This window comes from Marmota flaviventris, chromosome X (assembly GCF_047511675.1).
Source record: "Marmota flaviventris isolate mMarFla1 chromosome X, mMarFla1.hap1, whole genome shotgun sequence".
NCBI lineage: Eukaryota > Metazoa > Chordata > Mammalia > Rodentia > Sciuridae > Marmota > Marmota flaviventris.
The window spans coordinates 130,722,957-130,747,651 of NC_092518.1; the positions used below are offsets into that span (position 1 = coordinate 130,722,957).

At 37.1% G+C, this 24,695-nt stretch overlaps 1 protein-coding gene across 5 annotated transcripts in view; it reads left to right on the forward strand.

Moving 5' to 3' along the window:
• Positions 1–24,695, forward strand: part of Mtm1 (myotubularin 1) — a 98,705-nt gene that overhangs the window by 58,761 nt on the left and 15,249 nt on the right. For all 5 annotated transcript variants that reach the window (XM_027954506.2, XM_071606340.1, XM_071606341.1 and 2 more), the window contains 4 exons: positions 7,299–7,382; positions 9,474–9,623; positions 13,957–14,145; positions 18,242–18,427. In XM_027954506.2, the coding sequence (XP_027810307.1) occupies positions 7,299–7,382; positions 9,474–9,623; positions 13,957–14,145; positions 18,242–18,427 (609 nt within the window). The remainder of the gene's footprint in view (positions 1–7,298; positions 7,383–9,473; positions 9,624–13,956; positions 14,146–18,241; positions 18,428–24,695) is intronic.

A 24,695-nucleotide genomic window follows, 5' to 3' on the forward strand; every position in this document is an offset into this window, starting at 1 on the left:
GATTTGCACGTAACCTAAATTCCAGACTTCCAGAAGGGAATGCAGGGTTCATCATGAACCACATTGTTTATATGAGCAGCTCAGGCACAGTAAACCACTCTTATCAGAGAATGATGGGAACAGTTCCAAAATCCAGATTCCCAGGTGTCAGCCAAGGGCCAATCATGTAAGCAGGCCCTCCAAAAGAAAGCAGTCTCAGGCCTGTGATGTTATTGCTTATATGCACACTTTTTTTTGTTATAGATTCTGGGTTTTGTATACCAGTTAGGAAAGTCTTCTCCAATCAGAGCTATATAAGAATTCTCTTGTGCTCCTATAGTATTCTGGTTTCTTTTTAAAAATTTAAATATTTTATCAATTTGGAATTTATTCAGAGTTAAAATGTATATATGGACCTCTCTCTTTCTTCTCATGTGTTATGACAACATTTGTTGACTAGTTCACTAATATAAAATACACCTGTATTTCACACACAATTCCTCTGCAAATTTGGTCTGATTTCTAAGTGTTTCTCTTCATGCACTATTCCAGCTGTTGAAGTTTTATAAGATGTTATACTGTGTGAGAGGGCAAGCCTTCATTTACAGAAAGCCTTCATTACAATTAAACTCAGGGATCTAGAGTTGATACCTACTGTTTGTCCCCAAGGAATCCCATTTTCCTGGGTGATGTGGCCAAACAGATCAATGTGGTATAGTGGCACATGGGATGTCATTGGAGTATTAAAGGAAAGCTTAGAAGAGGAAAATTCTGGGAAAAAAATGAGCATTCACTAGGAAGAAATGGTTATGCCAAACTGAAGGAGCAGTCTGTGCAAATGTGAAAAACCAGACGACCTGCAAGGGATTTGGTGCCCGGGGCACACATGTTCATGGGGGAAGGAAAGAAATAGTGCAGAGTAAGGCCTGGCCAAAGTTTTCAGAGCTCAACCTGCCTTATCAAGAAGTGTTGCTTTTTTATCTTAAGGTGAAGGGAACCATTTAAGGGTTTTTTGATTGGTTGGTTTCTTTTTGGTACCAGGGGTTGAACCCACATCCCACATCCCCAGCCCTATTAACTGAGAGACTAAGTCTCACTAAGTTCCTTAGGGCCTTGCTAAGTTGCTGAAGCAACTTTAAACTTGAGATCCTCCACCTCACCCTCCTGAATAGTTACTATTACAGACCACTCCTGGCTATTTAAGGATTTTAAGCTAGAATATGACATGATTAGGTTTCTATTTCAAAAAGATTACATAGGCTGCTGTGTGCAGGGGTAGTCTATTAAAGGACAAGAATGGAGGCAGGGAAGAGACCATTTCTGGGGATCTTTGTTAGTCACCTTGCTCTGTGATGAAATGGAACAATAAAAGGAACAGGAGAGACTGGATTTCAGAAAGATCTAGATTGTAAGATCAGTAGAATTTGATGATTGAATATAGTTATGAAAGGGAATGGAGTGATAGAGTCCAGCCTGGATAACCAAGCTGATGGTGGGGCCAGGGACCAAGATGGGAAATATCCCCTTCACATTTGCTGAGCCACAAGTATCTATGGGACAACCAGGTGTACAGATCTAGGAGGTAGGTGCTCCCTAGACCTTGGGTTCTGGAATGGGGAGAGGATTACTTGGAAGGATTGGATGTAATCATTGGCATTTTCATAAATGTAGCCAAAATTGCTAGGAGAGAGAATTACAGTGAGAAGAGGTGCAATGTGCAGACCCTGATAAATGTCAGCCTTAAATGATTACAATTGTAGATGTTTTCAAGTGACATTTCAAATGTACTTTTGTGATTGTGGTCCTTTCATATATACATATGCGTGCGCACACACACACATATATATTTTAAAGTAACTGACCAGGAATATTAAACCACTTTGCCCAGGATTATAGATTTTGTCAGTGGTAGAAATAGGATCAGGAGAATTATTTATGCAAATGGAAGTATAAATGATAATTTATGTGCTAGCTTCTTTTGACCTATGAAACTTTTGTCAGATTTTTAGAATAAGTACATCACACTAATGTAAATGACCTTGCTATGTCAAGTCATGTGAAATTCTTATACTGAAGGCATTAGCTTGCATTAAGATCTTAGAATTATATTTTGTCAAATTTCAATATCTCCTCAGGTTCTTAAAAATTTTAGCTACCTCAACTTCAATGAAAGTAATTTTTTCTTAGGTTAAATGTTCTTGTTTCTTAAGCATAATCTAAAAGATGAAAATGAGGTAATTATACATTGCTGCACCTTTAAATTGTAGATGGAAGCTTTTCAAAAGGTGAATGTCTCCAATTTGAGAAATTAAGTTAGAAAAAAACTCACATAAATTCTTGCTCAGATATAACAAATATCGATTAGAAAAGAAGTAGTGAGTGTTTCCCTGAAAATTTCAGGTTAGGTATTCAGAGACAAGTTTGTTTGTTCATGAAAAAATGGGTAATATTCCTCTTGAAAATCATGTCCATTGATGAGTAGCTACTATGTGATGGCAACATCCCTTGAAAGAAAACACTTTTAAATGTACATAGCTGATCAGTTTATTCCTCTGAATACTATAAAAATGATTTTCTTCTGAACTGTCTCCCATTTGAAATTATATTGATTTTTTACCGATCTAATTCTCAAACCTCCAGTTCTGTACCCCATACTGCATGTCTTTGAGCAAGGAGCTGTGTGAGATGGAGGAATCCTGAGCTGACAGGATAATCCTGATAGATAGCTCTCCTTGCTCAAAGGCAACTCAGGAATTGTTTGAGATTTAAAGATTCTGCTAAATTCAAAAAACTCCACTGTAGATGTTTAAGCAAATCAGTGCATCTTTATAAAGGTGCTATTTAAAAATAATAGCTAATTAAGTGAAAACTAAAATCTGTTGTCATTTCAGTTTTTTCCCCTATAAGATACAACAATGCTAAATGTAGCTAAATAGAAATGACAAGCTATATTCCCTGTGTCAGAGCTGTTTTTATCCCTAGTGTGAAATCAGAGATTTTCATCTCAACTTTGTCCTTTAACATTTTTCAAATGTTACATTGTGCTATTTTTAATCAGGGAAAAATGCACATGATTGCTTTTTTAAAGTCTCTATGCATGGTATCTCTACACTAGCCAGTATCATAATTGTTGACATACCCCAACATTAATAGCAAAATAAAGAAAGACCTGCTCACTCAAGGAAGCCAAGGGCTAAGCATTTGAGAACGTGTTTTCTGATGCCAGTTTCCTAGTTTTGATACTGTGTTCTAGTTATAAAAGATGTTTACATTGGGAGAGGCTGGCTGAAGGGTGCATGTGTTCTCCTCATACATTTTTTTTGCAACTTCCTGCAAATCTATGATTACTTCAAAATCATTCTAAATATAAGTAAAACAGCATCCCCTAATAGCTTCACTACAGATTCCTAATGGTTCTGGTGTATCCAAGGTCCAGGGCATGGGTAGGTCACCTCCTAGAGATTCTGATTCAGTATGAGTGAGGCAAGGCACAGGCATCCTATGGCATCTTGAAAGAGGGCCCAGGCCTACCCCAGTCCAATTCTGAGGCAGAGCCGTGGGCAAGGAGTAGGCCCTAGAAGGAAGTTGCAAAGGGGACACTGACCATCTACTGATCACCAACACTCAACCCAACACCCTCGCTGTTCTAAGATTTTACTAGGTTGGGGATGAATCATTCCTGAGTTTTCTGTAGGCAGAGAAATGAAATCAGTGCTTGGAGGGTTCATGGGTGGACTTTACCATTACCCACTTGGCAAATAAGACTTCCTGCTTGGTGGCTGGAATGGAAAATGCTCTAGAACCAGCTCTGTCCACGAGAACTGAGGGTCAAAACAGACCCACCCGAGGCTACATCTAGGAACAATTGTTAGAATGTCAACCCATTCATAAAGTACTAAAAACAACCAAAAGCCTTAAAAATGTCTTGTCTGGAAAGAAAATAAATGACAGCTAAAAACCTCAAGACATGTAACTCATTAATTTCAGGTTTGAATAGTTTTCAGACAGGAGCTTTAATTAGGCTTGTCACGAGTCACCACTTGCAGGGAGCTTTGCACTGTTTAATAATGAGGTTCAGATGAATGGATATTGTTAGCCTTGCTTTAATGTTTAATGTTTGTTTTGTTTTTTGTAATAATCCACCTTTATGTTACTCCACTGACAGCTTGTATTTGAAGATTCTTGCTTTGTTCTCTTTTCTGAGTCTTTAAGAAAAAGAGGGAAAATTAAAATATCTGGTACATTTTACTTTAGAAAATCTCAGCATTACTTCTTTGTTAATGCTTGCTTCATTTGAGCCAAGTAGTTTATGGAAAGCCTAGTTTTTAAAGAAAAACCACCATGTAAACCCTAACCAGTAATGCTTTTTTAAAATGGTTTTCTGTAATTAGAAGTGAATTTATTTGGATGGTGGAAATATTGGTTTATGCATCTGGTCTTTTCCATCCTGAGCTCTGATGCAATGTTAGATGTATTGTCATATTATTTCATAATGAGAAATATTTGATATGTGACTCATAAATTTTCCTGAAATAATTGAGGTTCAAGCCTGGCTCTTAGCATGAAGAGTCAACTGGGAGCTGTTTCTGTCACCAAGTTGTAATAGGCATGTTCCAGGGGTAAAGGATGCCAGTTCATTGCCTCCTCTGAACCTCATTCACAGTATGAAGTGTCATTGTAGAAGTAATCTCCTGAGAAAGGCCACCTGATACATAGGTACCATAGGGATACTGTCTCATTCTCATGCTAATGACAAAAACAATTTAATGTTGCTTGTGCTTAAGTTCTCTTAAGCATATTAAGGACATTATGGAGATAATTTTTATTGGGGTCATATAGCCTTTATCTTCTGATAACAGTTTTGTAAACTTATTGGTAAGTGTCTTACAGGATACAAAAGCATTTTATTATGAGCAATTGAGAAATAGTAATTTACCTTGAAAATACAGCTGGCAAGTTAAAGAATGGTGATACCATTACTATATTTGATGATTTTTCTGGAGAAAACCTTTTATCTAGGCTGTTGATTTAGGAACAGGAATTTTTTTAAAAGGTTGCAATATTCTCTTGAGTTCCATGCCAAAGATGCAAATAACTAAAAGCATAGGAACAAAAAATTTATGTTGAAGTCTTCTAAAGTGAGTGACTGTGTATCCTTATATCTCAAACTATCTGCCATCTACAACTATGTCAACAGCATAGCATTCAGCAGTTCTGAGCATTTACCGGTTCCAGGTACTTACCAGTAGATTATCAAATGTTCAAAGCAAAGATATGTCACCAAGAGAATGCTTAGGTGTGCTCCATAGATTCTGTTTATGAATAAAGAAGCACACCTAATGTTTTAGCGCTATTTTCACCAAGAGTCCCTGAGTTAAACTTCAGTTAACAGGAATATTTTATTTTCCCCAGTGGTACTGGGTAGTTGAGCATTGCTATGGACTCGGTATCAGGCGAGGGCCTCAGTGAAGCACACAGCACTCAGGCCTAGCACTGCCCAAGTTGAGACCTGCTCAGGATGCTGCATGCTTGGGAGTGTTTGAGAAGAGAATAGGTTCCAGCATGTTCTTGATCAGTTTTTACCATAAACTTGTCATTCAAATATAGAAAACTTTTGCTGCTAGGTAATGGTTTTCCAGAAAATCCCTGTGACATAAGGGAGAGGATACTGGTAGGCAAAACAATAGGCTAGCAGGGGAAAGGGAAGGAGATACCTAGAGGAAAAGTACCGAGACCTGGCACATCTAGAGAAAGGGCTTCATTTTGTCATTCATTCATATGTGTGCTGCCTACCAGGGACCAGATACTGTTCTCATTATTGGACATAGAGGAGATGAACAAAGCAAGTGTTTGCTTATGTGGAGCCCATGTTCCACATAAGGGGACAGTGGGGTCCAATAGTAAATAAGTACTTAGATAATAAGTCAAATGGTCATAAGTGATAGGGGAAAGTAAAACAGGGGAAGGATAATAGGGGGTGATCTTGTAAGGGTAGTGTGTTGGTTTTCTATAAGATGTCAGGGAAGGTCATTGATTATGGTCACTCTTGATCAGACATGTGGAAGAATTAAGAGAGTAAGCCATGAGGGAAAAGGATTCCAGGCAGATGGAACAGTGGGTGCCAAGGCCCTGAGACTGGTGCGTGCTTGGTCCTTCAAGGGAGTGGCACAGGAAGTCAGTGTGGCTGAAACTGAGTGAGTAAATAGGGTCATGAGCAAAGACAAACCATGTCTTTGGGGGGGTTGGTGGCCAGATGGCACATAGCCACGTCAGCCATTGGAAGGACTTCCACTTTTACTCTAAGCCAGATGGAAAGCCACAGGAGGATTTTGGCAGAGGAATGACTTGATCTGACTTATGACACTGTTACTCTGACCTTAGAGGTATAAAGATAGGCACAGTTAGAGATTATTGTAATAATCCAAGTGAGAGATGGTTTAGGATTAGACCAGGTTGGTAGCTGAGTAGGAACAAGGATGACTCAACAGCTTTTGGCTCAGTCAACTAGAAGGATGGAGCTATCATTGACTGAAATGGGGGAAACTGGGAAGAGCAGGATTGGTAAGGTAGAGTCAAGAATTTGGCTTTGGGTGTGTTAGCTTCAGAATTCCCCAGATGCCTCTGAGGGCAGTCTGGAAGGTTGTGAAGTTGGCACTTGGATAGCCATGTCCAAAGTTCAGAGGGGATGCTGGAGAGCAATAGACAGTGTTCACTAGGGTACAGATGGTATTTGAAACTAGGAAATCCATCAATAGCACCTTGAGAGTGATCATAGAGAGAGAAGTGATGAGAGGTCTGTGTCCTGTCATTTCACAGAGACCAGCACATTGATTCAAAATTCAGTCAGCAGTTAATTAAGAGTTTTCCTAATGTCCTATCTCTCTTTAAATAGCTAACTGTGTGAGTGTACTCTTGAGACAGTTGCACTGTTTAAAATTCTTAAAATTCACTTTGAATTTCATTTTCTTCTATTGCTAATCAATCGCTAATACTCTTTAAAATCAATATGGACATTTTGGTCTGGAAATCTTTTTTTTTTTTTTTTGGAGTAGCATTAAAAAACAAAAGAGCTATTTGCAGCCATAGAAAATTGAGGTTTCAAAAGTAATTGTTACTCAAGATAGAAAGAAATAGTGTAAGCCTGGTCTGAATTTTTCATGGTTGTTTGTTATATATCTCGGTTTTGGTTGTAATTTCATGGTCAACAAATCTGGTGAAATTTATTTTGTGAAAAAATCAAAGGATGTACTATTAATACACTGCTCCTTCACATTGAACATTAAATTCTTTTTATTGTTGTTGCTTTCTGCCTTTTCTAGCCATTATTTGCATTTTTAAATGAAGAGAAGTTTAACGTGGATGGGTGGACTGTTTATAATCCAGTGGAAGAATACAGAAGGCAGGTAAGTTGATAGATTCTGTTATCTGGTATGTCTTGCATCTCAAATATGCATAGTGACACAATGTCATCAGTCATGCCTTCTGAGAACCAATAACATCCTTGCTAAATATCTTTTTAATGGCATGTAGCTCGTTCTATCACTGTGTAACTTATAAGCTTGTTCCACTGCCACATTCCAACTGTTTCCTTCCCTAAATGAAGAACATCAGTTTTGTGTTGTTTATGAAATGAATTGTATGTTTTGAGTCTAAAAAAATCAAACTTCTATACCTTACTTGGATTCATGTTGCTATGTATTTCTAATTTGGGGAGATTAACTATTACTGGCCATTAGATTTAAATCACATTCATTCTGAACTAAAGATTCAAATGAAGTCGTACTGTCTTCCTATAAGGCTAACTTCCACGAGAACACTGATGAGTAGATATTGTAATTATCATACTGCTCTCCTATGTAAACCTCACCTAGATGCATGTTTATTTTCTGTAATAAAGAGGCATGATATTACATTGCTGCTGTTCAGGGACAAAGATCTCTCACAGCATTTTCGAGAAGACTGGGAATATATTATGTAACAAGAGCCACAATTTGACCTCTGGTATAACCAAATCTGTAGCTAGGAATTTCACAATGGATTTTTTCATAGTTCTTCTACAAAGCTCTTCACATAATTGGAAAATTTTGTTGAATGAACTTGAAGAATCAGATCAAGCCCCCATGGTATGTTTGAAAAGGCAGTGAATGTAAAACAAAACTGCAGAGCCATAGGCTTGAGAAGAGCCTTTAACCACTACTTATCCCACCACGAACCTGGGTTGATTTCCATTTTTTTATATATTCAGGTGAGGTAGTATGCCCTATTCTTTCCATAGATCAGTTTGAGACTGTTGAGTGTGTGAAAGCTGTGTATACCTCTTATTTAATGATCTCTGTTCTGGACCGGCTACTGAGGTAGAAGGAAGACCATTAAAACATTTTGCATGTTTTGGAGACCTCTTTAACATTAAGTATTAAAATAATTTACCTTATTTCTGGAGCATTATTGACAATATTAAGACTTTTATTTAGTTCAAAGCTTCTAGCTTGGAAAAAAACAGTTCCTGTTTTTAAGATTGCATGCATATATGAACTGTTGAAGATATTTTGTTCTAGACTGCCATTATATTCGATCTTTTTTTCTTATAACTTTCTGATGGGACTTAAAACTCTCTAATTGGACTCAACATCAGACTCAACATCTGTTTGGTCCGTGGTACATAGGGCCAGACCTAAAGAAAAGGTACAATGTCTGTCCCCAAAGCAAACACCCACCTAACTCACTTTCATGTGTGTATTTGTGCATTTGTGAGTATGGGGAGAGAATATTCCACCACCTCTGCATCTTGTCCATAGTAGACATAATTTTGTTGGGAGATGATAGATGGGAGGTGTCTTCTGAGTCTCCCTATCACATTAGCAGTGTGCTTAAAATGCAGATGACTCTGCTTCTCACACAACCTATATATATAAAGAGAGCAAATCATCAATCCCAAACAACTTGATTTAAGAAACTCATTGGAGGTGGCGAAATGAGCCTCCCCAGAGGGGTTTTCCTTTACTTCCCCTCTGTGATTTTCTTCATGAGCCCAGCCTCTTTTCTCTTGGGAGCAGACTGAAGCATTCTGTCTGTTTTGAGCAGGGAGAGAAAGTTGCCTGGTCTCTTTTCTATCATCAATTAGACAGAGATTAATATTGCATATGGTATTTTCTTTGGGGCAGGGATGCATGGGTGGGTGATGAACTTGGGTTTATCTGTGTTCTCTAAGTAATAATGAATATGTTGTCATGAAATAAAGGAAGACCTCAAATTCAAAACAATCTGTATTTACAAAAGATAGTTTAGAATCGTGGAAATCACCAGTGTTTTGTCTTGTGTTCTTACGTTGTCTAGATTATTGATTTGACACCCTTGTTACAATAATAGGTAGGTCATCATCACCTTGTGATCAGAGGCATGTGCACCTAATGCTAGAAAGGAGAAACGAGGTCCAAAGTCAAATCCAGAGATGAAGTCATGCTGTGCTCATTGAGGCTTTTTTTTTTTCCCTCCAGGGCTTGCCCAATCACCAGTGGAGGATAACTTTTATTAATAAATGTTATGAGCTCTGTGATACTTACCCTGCTCTTTTGGTGGTTCCCTATCGTGCCTCAGATGAAGACCTCAGGAGGGTTGCAACTTTTAGATCCCGAAATCGAATTCCAGTGAGTACTTTGATTAACATTTCTCTCAATGAATGCCTTTTATTCTGTAAGAACAGTAATCAGGTAATTCAGAGAAACACTTTTTTGAAATTTCATTTCATTTAATAATTATCAAGTGCCTTCTGAATGCAAAACACCTTGTCAAACAGGAAAAAGATACAAGACAACACCTGCAAATCAAGCGTTAAAAAGGAACTGAGGTAAAGAGCTCTATGTGGGAGAGGGCACATGAACCAAGTGCTGTGTGGAAGGAAGGAAGGATGTACACAAAGGCTCTTTGTGGTGTCTTCTTTGTAGCACGATACCTGACCTGTCATAGGCTCTTTATAAAAGTCAGATGAATCATGATGGAAAGAACACACTATCTTATGTTGTAGAGTATATAAGTTCAACCTCTTACGTGGTTACTAAGATGAGCTTGTCCTACAGTCAAGTACAGATTATTTGTGTAACACATTATTGAACCTTGTTCACAAAGTTTCCTTTTAGTCCTTAAATATTTATGGATATGTCAGACTCCATTGTACATACATTTTGTTACTAAAAAATTAGAGATTTTTTTTCCTCAGTTATTTGTAAGGATCTGTCATAATAAATACATTGGGTTTTGTTTCAAAATAGTAGATTTTTAGAAACAAAGGTTGAAGAAATTAAGATTTGATGTCATCTTGCCTTAAACTATTAATTTTAGACATTCTTGTCCTTAAAAGGATTATTTGTGAGAAACTTTGGTATATTGTCAACCTAAAATGAGTTGTAACTTTTAAAATTCTCTGACGATTCATATCTTTGTGTTATATATTATACTTCAAAGTATGTTCTTCAGTTCATTTTATTAGAAATCAGTGCTCATGAAGCTAAGGTTACAGGTTCAGTAGGCTTATGCTCTGCTTGGAAATGTTTTTCTGTGCCAGAACCATAGACCACATCCTAGCTCTAGCCTGTTGTCTTGCTGGTACATGCTTTTACCCATAGGGACAATCAGGCAAGGGTAATGTGGATTGGTTTTGTCACTTATTCATTCAGTATTTATTGCACATCTACTATATCAAATATTTGTGTGTATGTATCTATGTGCATTTCATGGAGATGGGGCAGGAGAGGAAATGAGACAACTGTGCCCAAGCCACTGTGCCTGTTCTGTGATCTTGATCCAATGGTCCCCATCATAATGAATGAATAGGACTCCACTGCAGAACAAATAAAATCTCCTTTTTTATATAGCCATTTTATTAATTATTCTTACTTTGTGGGTAGTGGCTACCCATTTAATTTTCCTAAAAACAAATATTAAGGCAATGCTGCCCCTCACCTTTACATATTTATAATGCTCTACTATTAAGTATTATTTTACATGGTAATATGCCCTTTCCAATATTCTTGCTAACTATCTGACTCTTGAATGTAAGTCTCAGAGTTTTCACTCAAAACCTATGTGTCTTTAGTGTGAAATCACTAGTTTTTGGTAGTTCTTTTTTAATATAATTATTTAATTAATTTATTTATTTTTATGAGGTTTTAAAGATCAAACCCTCGCACATGCTAGTCAAGCCCTCTGCCACTGAGCTATAGCCCCAGCCCTGATAGCTCTTTTTAAAAGCCCATATAAAAATATAAAGTGGTTGAAAAATAGCTTGTTCTTTTGCATATAAATAAGATATAAAGTATCAGTGGGTAATGAAATTGTAGAAATGCATTAGTTTTTCCATTAGGAATACATATTCCTTTGTTCTCAAACACGTTTGTCTTGATTTTGTGGAAGTCTTTATAGGTAGTACATGTTCATTTCAGACATTTTAGAGGATACTGATAAGCAAAAGGGAGTCTGCCACCTAGTGAGAGCAATGATATTTTGATTATATATACTTCCAGGCTTCCTTCCATGCATTTATTTATTTATCCAAAAAATGGAATTGTCCTATGCTTCATATCTCAATCTATTTGTTCTTCCCAGCAATATCTCCTGATGACCTTTACATAGTGATAAATATGATCTACTCATATTCTAGTATGTAGATGTATTATTTAGTTGGTTTTCAATTGTGAGATACCTAGATTCTTTTTAACTTTTTGCTTCTTAAACAATGCTGTGGTACGTGCTTGAGTTGTGGCTCAGTGGTAGAGCATTTGCCTGGCATGTGTGAGGCACTGGGTTCAATCCTCAGCACCACATAAAACTAAAGAAAGAAAATAAAGGTATTGTGTCTATCTACAACTAAAATTTTAAAAAACATAATGCTGTGGTAAACATCTTTTAGTCACTAAATTTCTGTGTACATTCTTAGTTATCTGTTAATTCAAAATATTAATTTTAATAAGAATAATATAGTATCATACACTTTAACATGACTCATAGTAGGTGATACTGTGGAATGAGCATTATTTGTACCCATTCAACTCTATAATAAGTGTTCTTTAAAAAAATCTAATCAGAATGCCCCCAAAAGAATTTGTGAGGCAAAACAACTCTGGGGAATGGAATTTCCTAACATTGCACCACAGAGACAAGTGTGATGGGGGGAAGAGCAGGCATTGGCATAGGACAGTGTCATTGCCTTTGACCGAGTTAAATTCAAACTTGGTAAGAGATTTTCTCAAATAGTAAATCTCTCAAATATGTAGTAATTTGCTTTTTTAAAGGAGGTCTTATGTCTTTTACATCTCTTGTTACATGGGCTATAGGAGGTAGGCAGGGCAGGGCTCATGTTCGCACTGTAGGTTAGGAGGGGGAGGTTCAGGGCAGGTCAGTGCCTTTCTTGAAGATCCCTGGTCCTGAGCCTCTGCACACTTCTAGGCAGGGGATGCAGTGGTGTCTAAATGGCCTCTAGCATCGTGGAAGGACTTAGCTATTTGTTTCTGAGAATGAATGAATATTATCATTATATAATCTCTCCTCAGAAGTCCATTGTCATAATAAAACATCAATTGTTATGAACATTTATGTTTGCCACTTGCCATCATAGGGAGGCAACTTCAGAAATGTCTTGGTATTTGATTTTATATTAAGTATGCCCAAATGATTATACTTCTTTTATTCTTGTGTCTGCATTTCATTTTTGGACATGACATTATTAGCTGCTGGCCCCGCCTCTAGAAGCTAATGTTGAGTCTGTGTTTAAACATTGCATACCTTAAGGGCATTACTCCAGTGTTCCCTGTAGCCCTCTGTGTTCACTGTTTTTCTTCCCATTTGACCAAAGAGGAGAAAGAAACCAGAGAGGATGTGAGTTAAGTGCCTGAGTTTAGAGCTGGCACATGACCCCAAAGCCCACAAAGCCCACATATTATACTATGCCATACTTCTGCAGTTCTCTGTTTTTATATATACATATACATACATAAATATACATATATATAAATACATATTTGTATCTATATATATGCATGTGTGTATATATGTTTAGATACAAATATGTATATACACACATCCATTTATATCTATACATATAATTCCTTTTTAATTGACACATAGTAATTGTACATATTTAGAGGATACACTGTGACATTTCAATATGTGTGTAGAATGTGATGAGATCAGGCTAATTGGCCTGGCATCTCAGAAATTTATCATTTCTTTGTTCTGGAAACATTTGATATCCTCTCTAGTAGCTATTTTGAAATATTTTACTATTGTCCATTTTATTTATCCTGTGGTCCTAGAGAACATTAGAAATAGGCCTCTCCACTTTCAAGAGATCTACTTCCCTCTGAGCATTCCCAAGCTTAAGTGTACAGCTCAGTAGTTTTCAGGATGTTATGCTATTAACTCTTTTCACGTGTTTCATTTCTCATGCGCTATAAGCTAGGAAGCTGGGCATCAAAAGGGTTAGAGAAATCTTCCAAACTGCATTGTAAAGACTGGCAGCTCTCTTGGCAGTCCAAAATCTTTGCTTCCTTAAGTTTTCTTCTTCCTGCAATTGCAACTGTTGGGGAAATGACCTGTAGATGTGCATTAATATCGTGAGCAACATATTATAACAGAGACTATTTCCTCTGTCACTTATTGCTGAAGTTGTTTCCATATGATAACAAATCTAGTGCAAGCTGTGGAATTAAAATAATATCAGAAGCTTTCTGTTACCTTTAAGTGATAAAACTTTCTTGAGATAAACATGTAACTTCTTGGTGCTAATTAATAAGGGACCAGTCAGATAATTGGTTTGTCTGATTCTGAGTAGTCCTCAGTGTTCAACATGTGTTTCTGGGTACTTACACAGTGAAATTGCAAACAGATTCACTTCTTCATAATGGTTAGTATTTTATTTTTTTCATTTTTAATTATTTTCCTGAGACTCGGTTTCTTGATAGTTTAAACTTTTTGAAATAACCATAGGTGCTGTCATGGATTCATCCAGAAAACAAGACGGTCATTGTGCGTTGCAGTCAGCCTCTTGTTGGTATGAGTGGTAAACGAAATAAAGATGATGAGAAATATCTCGATGTGATCAGGGAAACTAATAGACAGATTTCTAAACTCACAATATATGATGCAAGACCCAGTGTTAATGCAGTGGCCAACAAGGTGAGTGCATTTGATGATATGATGGAAACTTAGCTCACATAGAGTGCAGTGTCTTCTTTGAATGGTTTTGCAATGGTATGTCAACACATGAGTTTATTGTTACTTTTAATTTATTTATTTTTTGAGATGGGGTCTTCCTATGTTGTCCAGTCTGGCCTTGGACTCCTGGGTCCAAATGATCCTGCTGCCTCAGCCCCCAATTAGCTGGGACTATAAGCCCATGAGTTTAAATTAGTAGTTAAGAAAACTAGTGTTCTTAAATAGAAAATAATATTAATTAAAAGTTTGATTAAAATCAAATGAAAGTGCTGGGGTTGTAGCTCAGTGATAGTGCATTTGTCTAGCATGTGTGAGGCACTGGGTTCAATCCTCAGCACCACATAAAAACAAGTAAATTAAATAAAGGTATTGTGTCCATCTACAACCGTGTGTGTGTGTGTGTGTGTGTGTGTGTGTGTATGTATGTGTAATCAAAGGAAAATAAACTTTAGGTAAATAGGCATGTCTAGAACTATAAACTATAATGAACTTGAGTTTTGTCTTGAATCTCAGCCAAGTTAGAATGTCCTTGGAGCTCGTTGGCTGTGGTCTATCACTCTCATTGTACTAGTGGGGCATCTGTAAGAAATTGTGGAAAGCTGCAATTATTAAAATCTTAAATTTGTAGCTTTGTCCAAACTGTACAGACACGTACACTCACACACTCAAATGTACATTCTTATTAATATAATTCAAGTAATGAATAGATCCACACATATGATTTTTCCTGTCACACATACATAGAAGTTTAATATTTTCAAACAAATCTTTGTTAATCTTTTTTTTTTTTTGCCTGCTTAAGCAGAATATGCCAAATGTACTTGAAATTGATTAGGGTCATCATTGAACATCAGTAACTGCCTGTTATTGCCTCAGAAGCTGCTGCATGGTGGAAGGCTGTTTGCTTCTGTACTAAATGGCCCTTTTACCTTTGATTTCTCCTTTTTGTTTTTTTCCTCCTATCATTGCCAGCTGTCACAAATGCTCACAGTGGGCCTGCCCTGAGTTACCCACTCTCATTCTGCCTTTCAGATTTATTGTTTCTCATCAGCTGTAGGCTTAAATTTCATCATCTTTAATACTTTGCTTATTCCAAGGTCATTTATATGGCATCTTCAATTATTCAGAACACACATCAAGAACTTGAAAGCAAAGCAAGTTTTTGATCAGCCCAGATAGATAGAGCAGCTTCCTAAATGGAATCTGTGACATCTTTCTCCACTAGGGTGTGCCAGACTGTGGGTGAGTGTGGGGCTCAGCTCTGCATTATTTGCACATGAATCATCTATCCTATACATTTAGTCCTGGGGAGACCCTTCACCCCATATGTACTTTTAGATAAGTGTTACCACAGTTGCTTTTTGTTTAGAAATTATTTTGAACTTATATGTAAAGCAATCAGGAAGTTTAAATAAGTCAATTAGGAATTATAATAAAATATAATATAATATAAATTATAATAAAATTACAAAATATTTAGGAAGTTAAATATAAGTGCCTTCTTGGATTATCCTTAATTTTATATATTACGCTTCTATTAACTTTCATATATAATTAGGTCTGAATACATGTATAAATGCAATATTTCCATGTATTTGGCCTGAAACAGATATTATGTGGCGTTAAAATGAGTGTTTAGAAAGAATATTTTAAGATACTAAAATGTGTGAAATGCATGCTTTCATTATATTAACTCTATGACAACAGAATTCTTGAGTGCCCTTTTAACATTTGGGAAATGAGCCTCTGTTTCTAGTCCTCTTAGGAATGAATGGAAGCAAAATATTAAGGGGAAAGAAACTAAGCCTTAAAGAGCTCTGGATCATTCTTTCAGAAACCACACTTGGGTTCCCCTCCTCCCCAAGCCATATCTGTCCCCTTATTATGTACATCTATAGTAACAGGCCCTTGAACCTTCATACCATTGTACTAGTTAATTTAGGTTGTTTCTTTCTGTCAAAGAAAGGAAAACCAAAGAGAAGGTTTCAAAAGTAACCAGAGTTGGAGAATTTGAACTTTGGGTAACTCAGTCTCTGCTTGACTAATTGATTTTTACCCTTTCTGACTTCTGTTCTCTTTGACCCTAATTGCTCTTCCCTCATGGATATATAGAAATTACAATCCAAGATGTAGCCCCCAACATCACATCATTTTAAATCAAACAAACAAACAAAACTCAGTTGTTGCTAAGATGTAGCACTAAGCCACTTCTATTTTTGTGGCAATACATCATGATGAATTAAAGTGGAAGCATATTACTGTCTCTTTTGTCAGAAGCTTTGGCAATGAGTAAAAAGTGTATTTTTCTTTCTTTATTTTTACATAACATTTTCAGTTATTTATGAAAGGAACACTAGTGTCAAGGATCTCTTTGAAAACCACCATAATTATTTAAAAGGCACACGTGCAGAAGAAGCAAGTCCTCTGCTGGGAGGCTGACTTGTGTCATTGTATTACATACTTTCAAAGCTATCAAAACATAGGCCGGCCCCTTCCTCCACACTCTCTGCTGCATTTTACAAAAGTGACTGCCAGGAGGACAGGAGTGCCTCTCCCGACACTCTTCCCTGAGGCCTGGATAACCAAGAGGCCAGGAAGTTGGTCCATTTGTCTTCTTATTTATTAGCTAACAGCTCTTTAAAAACAGCAAGGCAAAGGTTCATTGTCTACTTACTACTGATGCTGCTTAGAGCAAGTGCTAAGGAGATATTTTTGCCTGAATATATTTCCTTACCTAGAGTCTAGAGATCAAAGGCCTCTGGCTGGCTACATAGGTCTCCAGGTTGGAAGTTCAAGTGGGAACCTTCCTTCTACTGCAGGAAGCCTTCTCTATAAATACCCAAACTCCAAAACAAAACTGTAGGTTACTTTGTCCCTTCCCAACCTGGATACAAGCTTATATTCCTTCCACTGTCATAAAGAAAAAGAAAAGCCATGTTGTAGTGAAGGCACATTTGTCTGGGGTCTTCCTCTTTCCTCTTTGGCCCTAGGCAGATGTTTCCCTGCTCTCCTCCTAGAAGCAGTCAGAACTTAGCATAATGTTGCTTTCTTTTCAAGTGTCAGAACTTTTTCTTTTTTTTTTTTTTTTTTTTTTTTTTTTTTAAATATCTTTATTTTATTTTTATGTGGTGCTGAGGATCGAACCCAGTGCCTCATGCATGCTAGGCGAGTGCGCTACCACTTGAGCCACAACCCCGGCCCCAGAACTTTTTCTTAAAGGGACTGAGGCCATGTGTCCTATGGCATTTAAAAACATTTAAGCAGAGTACAGCCAGGTTCCTAAACAAAACCACTACTGTTCTTTCTGTCAATGTGGAAAACAGACACTCTTCACCATGCTTTGGAAGTGAACCAAAGCCTCCCCTGACAAGTTAATACTTGCAGGTGCTATGTTAGGTAGTGGCCATCTTGTCACCTCTAGGAACTTTGTGTTATTTGAGATCACACTACATGCAGTGCTCTGTCCTTCATGTTTGCATAGCAGAGAGGTAGTCATGATGTAATAGAAAAGATGCAGCTTTGAAGGTACATTAGACTTAAATTCCACTAGCTTTAAATAGCATCTCTCAGTTTGTTTTCTCATTATTGGCCTGGGTCTGTTTGACTTCAAAGCCTGTCATCTTCCTCTAACTTATCTTGTCCTATGTGAGTACTGTGACACAGCCAGGGGTGCCTGCTGCTACCTCAATTTCACTGCCTCCACCTCCCCAGACGAGTAAGTAATATTATAGCTACAAAGCTGATAAGAGAGGGGAAGGATCTTTCAGAACTTCTTTCCAGATCTAGAAGAACAGCTAGTAATTACAGTGTACTTTGAAGAATTTTGACTCATGAATCCCCAGAAAATTGCTTGCCTTCTGTCTTTTTTTTTTCTAACTCAAAGTATGACTAATGTTTAGGCTGACTATTGGTTAGGAAGTCAAGTCACATCAATTATTTATTTAAATTGGAGGGGTTTGTGTTGAGATTTGAAAGAAAAATAACTCTTGAAATAGTTGTGCAACTTACTGATAGAATATAAAACCTAACTTATTGTTTTGTATGTCTTGTTTCATAGGCAACAGGAGGAGGATATGAAAGTGATGATGCATATCATAACATAGAACTTTCCTTCTTAGACATTCATAATATTCATGTTATGCGGGAATCTTTAAAAAAAGTGAAAGACATTGTTTATCCTAATGTAGAAGAATCTCATTGGTTGTCCAGTTTGGAGTCTACTCATTGGTTGGAACATATCAAGGCAAGTATATTTTAAAAATTTGTATATGTAAAATAAAACATTTGTTTAGTGGAACAGGATACATTCCTTATATATTTAAAAACTGAACAGTGAAACTATTCATAGTAGAGGACTTTACATTTGATAGTTTTATGTTTCTTTATAGTTTGCTTACCTAAATAAAAGATTTTATAACATCACTGTAGCTTATTTTTAGAGTTTGGAAAGATGTGTCTTTCAGTCTTGTCAGTAGTAAATAGTTCAGTCTGTCATGCAGGCTTATTTAGGAATAACCAGTTTATTATCTAGCCATTATTGGGTATGGCCCCCATGGACCTTCAAAGAAGTAATTTTTTAAAAAATGATCTCAAATTGAATAATTTTAAAGAATTAGTTTTATACTTCTATAAAGTCCAATTCTTCATCATGATACAGCATCAAAGATCATTTTCTCTTTTTTTTTTTTTTATTGCCAGCGATTGAACCTGAGGCCTTACATATGGTAGGCAAGTGCTCTAGAACTAAGCTACTCCCCCAGCCCTAAAAATCCTCCATTCTTAAAAAGTACTTGAAGCTATCTAAGAGAACTAACACTTGAAGCCATTTAATTCTATTTAAAAAAAGCTTACTTTAAAGAGGTAAATTATTAAGATGAATTGTTCTCTAGTGAAATTATATTTCCTACTTAATAGAAATTTTTAAAATTTTACCTCTTATACTTTCATTTTTAAATTTTTTTCCTAAAAAATGCACAAAAATTAATTGTAACAACTAAATGTAATGTGGTGTACGGATGGGATTCTGGAACAAAAAAGGACATTAGGTTCAAAACTAAGAGGATCTGAATAAAATATGAACTTTTAAAATAATAAGTTAATAATAAACTTATTAATAATAAGTTAATAGTGTATTGATATTGGTTCAGTTGTTGTGACAAACATATGATATTATATGATACACTGTAGTTGTAACAACTGTACTATGTCAATAAGACTGGAAATTGGGTTGACTATATGGAAACTATCTTTCTATAGTACTTTCTAAGTTTTCTATACATCTAAAACTATTTATTTATTTATTATTCTACTTTATTATTATTTTTTTTTTTTGAGATACTAGGGGTCAAACCCAGGGCCCTGCTAGGCAAGGTCTCTATCACTGCGCTACATCACCAGACCCTAAAACTATTCTAAAATTAAAATGTTTATTTTATAAAAGGGTTCATATGGCCAGATGCAGTGTTGCACATGTGTAATTCCAGGAACTCAAGAGACTGAGAGGAGGGTCACAATTCAAGGCCAGCCTCAGCAATTTAGCAAGGCCCTTAGTGACTTGATATGACCTGTCTGAATTTAAAAAATGAAAAGGGTCTAGGGATGTGGCTCAGTGGTTGAGTGCCCCTGGGTTCAATCCCTGGTACCAAAAAAAAAACATGGAGGTGGGGATCATGTGGTTATTGTTTCAGACCCTGTTAATGGGAACAAGGAGAAGATATATTTCTTGCTTCTAGGGAGGTTCATGTGTGGTTGAGGAGCATAATATTCTACTATTCTAGTGTACCATGTGTTCCACACCAAATGGGCCTTCACATCAAAGTCAATGGAAGGAACAGGCCCTTTGGAATTCAGTGGGACTGGATCTGGTCCTTGAAGAGGAATAGGGGACTGCATCCTAGAAAAAGTAGACAGCCAAATCCAGAAATAGAAATGGCTGAGTTCAAGTTAGCAAGATTGAGGATTTCTATGGATGCAGAGACCTGGTCATGGGCCTTGACTGTCAACATAGAGTGTGGGGAGACTCATGAGGTTTGAGAATAGCAGTGTACTTTAAGAAAATGTTCTGGTAGCTACTTATAGAATAGACAGGAAAGGGAAGAACATGAAGACAGAGAAAACAGAACCATTTCAATAGTGCAAAGATAAGGGGTAATGATGACCAGTGCAGGGATGAGGGGACTAGAAAAGGGATAGACTCAAGATGTTGCCAAGTGTTTTAGTCAGTTTCCCCCTCCCCCACTGGGACCAAAAGACCTGACAAGAACAATTGGAGGAGGAAAGATATATTAGGGGGCTTACAGTTTCAGAAGTTTCAGTCCATTGCAGATTCTATTCCTTGGGACCTGAAGTAAGGCAGGGCACCATGGCGGAAGAATGTAGCAAAGGAAGGCAGGTCAGGACATGGTACCAGGAGGCAGAGAAAGAGAGACAGCTCTGCTCAACTAGTACTATACACACACACACACACACCCCAAAGGCATGCCTGCAAGGACCCACCTCCTTGAGCCACACCCTACTTGCCCACAGTTACCACCAAGTTAAACCCTATCAGGGGATTAAGTCGCTGATTAGATTTAGCTCTCATAACCCAGTCATTTCACCTTTCAACTTTCTTGGATTGTCTCACACATGAGCTTTTGAGGGACACCTGTTATCTAAACCATAACACCAAGGAAGGACTTGTGATTCTCCTAAAGAAATGCAGGACAATGTCAAGAGTGTGAGCCTAGCTGAGAGAATGATGCCACCATTTGCAGATGAAGGATAGTCCTCATCAGGACCTTGGTCGGCATATGTGCATTTGGGGTAGTGGCAGTTATCCCCTGGTGATGTCTAATAGGCAAGTTTTCATGCAAAGTGGAACTCCAAGGTTAAGGCTGACATATTGGTTTGGGAATCAGCTGTGAGGCAGTGTACTCATGTCAAGCCCTTTAGTGTGGAGGCTGAGGAAGAAGATGAATGAGAAGATTAGAATCCTTGTAACAGGGCCTTGATCACATTTGTATTCAGAACAGGGGGTGAGAAGTAGATCTCAGTGTAGGAGGCAAAAGAGAGATACTAGGGAATGAAGAGAGCGTATTGGAATGTCAAGAAAGGACCCAAGAAGAAACAGTGATACTTCAAAGTTTGTTAGGGAGATCCTTGATGACTTTGGAAGTAGACCTGCATAGGTGTCTAGCAGTGGGGTGGGGCAAGAGTTGAAAAATAGTGATAGTGAACATAGACTATTCTTTCAAAAAGCTAGATAGTTGGGGGTTGAGGATCATGTGATTAGGGGAAGGACTTTTCAAATCCCGGGAAGCTTCAGCCTGTTTTGTGGACAAAAGAAAAGATTCACTTTAGGCTTTTTTTTAAGGAAATAATCACACAGATCTGAAAAGATGGTTATACCAGGATGTTTATAGGAATAAAAATAAATAAATAAATGAAATAAATGTACTTAAATAAGCAGGAAAACATCTATCTATATAATTAAATACTGTATAACCATTGAAATTATGTAATCTAGTATATAGTACATAAGGAAATGCTCAGTATATAAAAGTGAAAAATGCTTCATAAACCCCAAATAAAGCAAAGATAGGGCTGGACCTGGTGGTACACACCTGTAATCCCAGTGGCTTCGGAGGCTGAGGCAGGAGGATCCCAAGTTTGAGGCCAGCCTCAGCAATTTAGTGAGGCCCTAGACCCTGTCTCAAAAATAAAACGGGCTGGCAATGTGGCTCTGTGGTTAAGTGCCCATGGGTTCAATCCCTGATGCCAAAAATGGGGCAAGGGGATATGTTTGTGTATAGAGAAGTTTAGAAAGGTATCTACCAACATGTAAAAATGTAGTTTTTCAGACTAAAATGATTGTGTTTGTTTTTATTTTCTTTATCCTTTTGTTTGCTCCATTTTTCATGATTACGTATCACTTCAGTAAAGAAGGTAGAAAGACTTTTTAAAAAATATTTTTTAGTTGTAGATGGACACAGTACATTTATTTTATTTATTTATTTTTATGTGGTGCTGCAGATTGAACCCAGCTCCTCACACATACTAGGCAAGTTCTCTACCACTGAGCCACAACCCTGCCCTGTAGAAAGACTTTTTAAAAAGAGAAAGTCCAGGTATAGGAGTTATTGGAAAGGTGGGTAAGCTCTACTCTGGTTCAAAGTAGGGACCATTGAACAGCTCAGATGCCTGAGGAAATTAGGTAGAAGGCCATCTGCAAAAGATAAAGGTGGGAAGTTAGGACTTCAGAAATGTGGAAAATGAAAAAGATCCTTGTCAGATTTTATAGTTTTGTCCACACTGAGGAGGATAAAAAAATTTAAAAACTGTCACCGTCCTCTGATGAAATAAGAGGAAATCTGAGGATTCTCGGGAGTCCAGCTGGACATGCGTAACAACATCCAATGCAGTTTCTCTGGCATGTGTATAATATATATAACTGAGATTGAATCCCTTTTATTGTGAGAGAAGTATGTGGGGTGAGAGTTGCTCTCTGAAATTGCTTCTCAACAGCCCCCTTTTCAGAATTACCTCAAATTAAAATTGTAAACACGATTGCATGGAGAATACAATATGCCTAAACAAATGGACTGCACCAGTCGTTTTATAAGCAATGAGTTTTGTACAAGTAATTGATGGCTTCTCATACTTAGGTCCTCTAACCTTTCCTTCTCAGCACTACTTTGTCTACTTATCTCTCATTACTGTTTATGTAAAAATAATAAAGTTACATTTGTTTTAAAATTCTCTGCATGTCAGATCTTTTACATGGTCTGACTTTTCCTTGAATTAGTTTAAATAAATTAGTAGTTCAGTTTCCTTAAATTAGTTAAAATGACAGCAATATATATCTAAGCATGGCTGTTAGAATTTCGAGACCTCTATGGCATAAAATCTTAAAAACTCAACTTCATCCAGTCATAGTAGTATACACCTATAATCCCAGCTATTCAGGAGGCTGAAGCAGGAAGATCAGAAGTTCAAGACCAGCAAGGACAACTTAGACCCTGTCTCAAAATAAAATTTAAAAAGGGCTAGGCATGTACTTCAGTGGTAGAGTGCTTGTCTAACAGGAAATAGTCTCTGGTATACCCACCACTGCAGTCTCTAGTACCACAAAATACCAAACAAACAAACGAAGAAAAAAAAAGTCAAAATGACAAAATATATACATATGGCTGATAAGCACATAAAAAGATGAAACCTTCAAACACTGGTGAGAATGTGAGATGGTACAACTATTTTTAGAAATACTTTGTCAATTTCTTTGATAATGACACATATATTCTACCATAGAGTCCAATCATCACACTCCTAGCTATTTTACTAAGAAAAATGAAAATGCTATGCCCTTTCATAGACATGTTTGCAAAAGTTCACAGCATCATTATTTGTAATAAATAAATACTAGAAATAACCAAATGTCTCTGAGCTGATGAAGGAAAAGTAACATGTGGTTTCTTCATACCATGGAATATTAGATGCCATAAAAAGGAATGAAGCATTGATCCATGCTACACCATGGATGAGCCTTGACAACAAAGACTGCATAGTGTATGATTCCATTTATATGAAATTTCTATTAAAGCAAAACTGTAGAGTCAAGAAGCAAATAAGTGGGTGTCTAGGGCTGAGGGCAGGAGCATGGATTGATCTCACATGGTACAAGGAAACTTTTGGGGTGATGAAGTACAATAGTTGGATTGTGGTGGTGATAGCACAATTGTATTAATTTACTGAATCTTGTCATACTGTCTCTAAATACCTGCATCATCAAAAAAAATGACATCATAGCAATTATTCATAAAATTTAGTGGTTCTTTTAAGTCTCAATTTTTTATCTTTAAAACACATATCTTTAAATTAAATATTTATTTTTTGAATAAGTATTCTTTCTGCAGCTTAGGAGCCAAATAAGAGTCCATATTTTGTCAATTCAAAGGCCAAAAGGTTATTTCCATTGTATCAGGCCTTTAAAGTCTAGAATAGACCTGTTTAGCCAATGATTAAATTTAATCCCATAATTATTATAGGTTGAATGGTGCCCATGAAATTTGTATGTTAGTCCTGAGCCCCAGTACCTCAAAGGACAACCTTATTTGAGATAAAGTCTTGTGATGATTTAAAAGATGAGACTTAAGGAGTAAGTCCCCACTTCAACATGATTGGTGTCATCATAAAAAGGGATGATTTGGACACAGAGGAATGCACACAGGAATAATGCCAGGTGAAGATTTGTGTTATGCTGCCACAAGCCCAGGAACTTACAGATGCTAGGAGAGTGGCACACAACAAGCTCCTGCATAGGGCAACATGGCCCTGTTTACACCTTGATCCCAGACTTCCGGCCTCCACAACTGTGAGACAACCAATTTCTATTGTTAAAGCCACCCAGTTTTAGTACTCTGTAATGGCAGCCTTGATAAACATAACAATCATATTCATGGAAATACTGTCAAAATGCAGTATGGCTCCGTTTTTAAACATCTAGACACACCCAAATGCAGTCTCTGTAGACA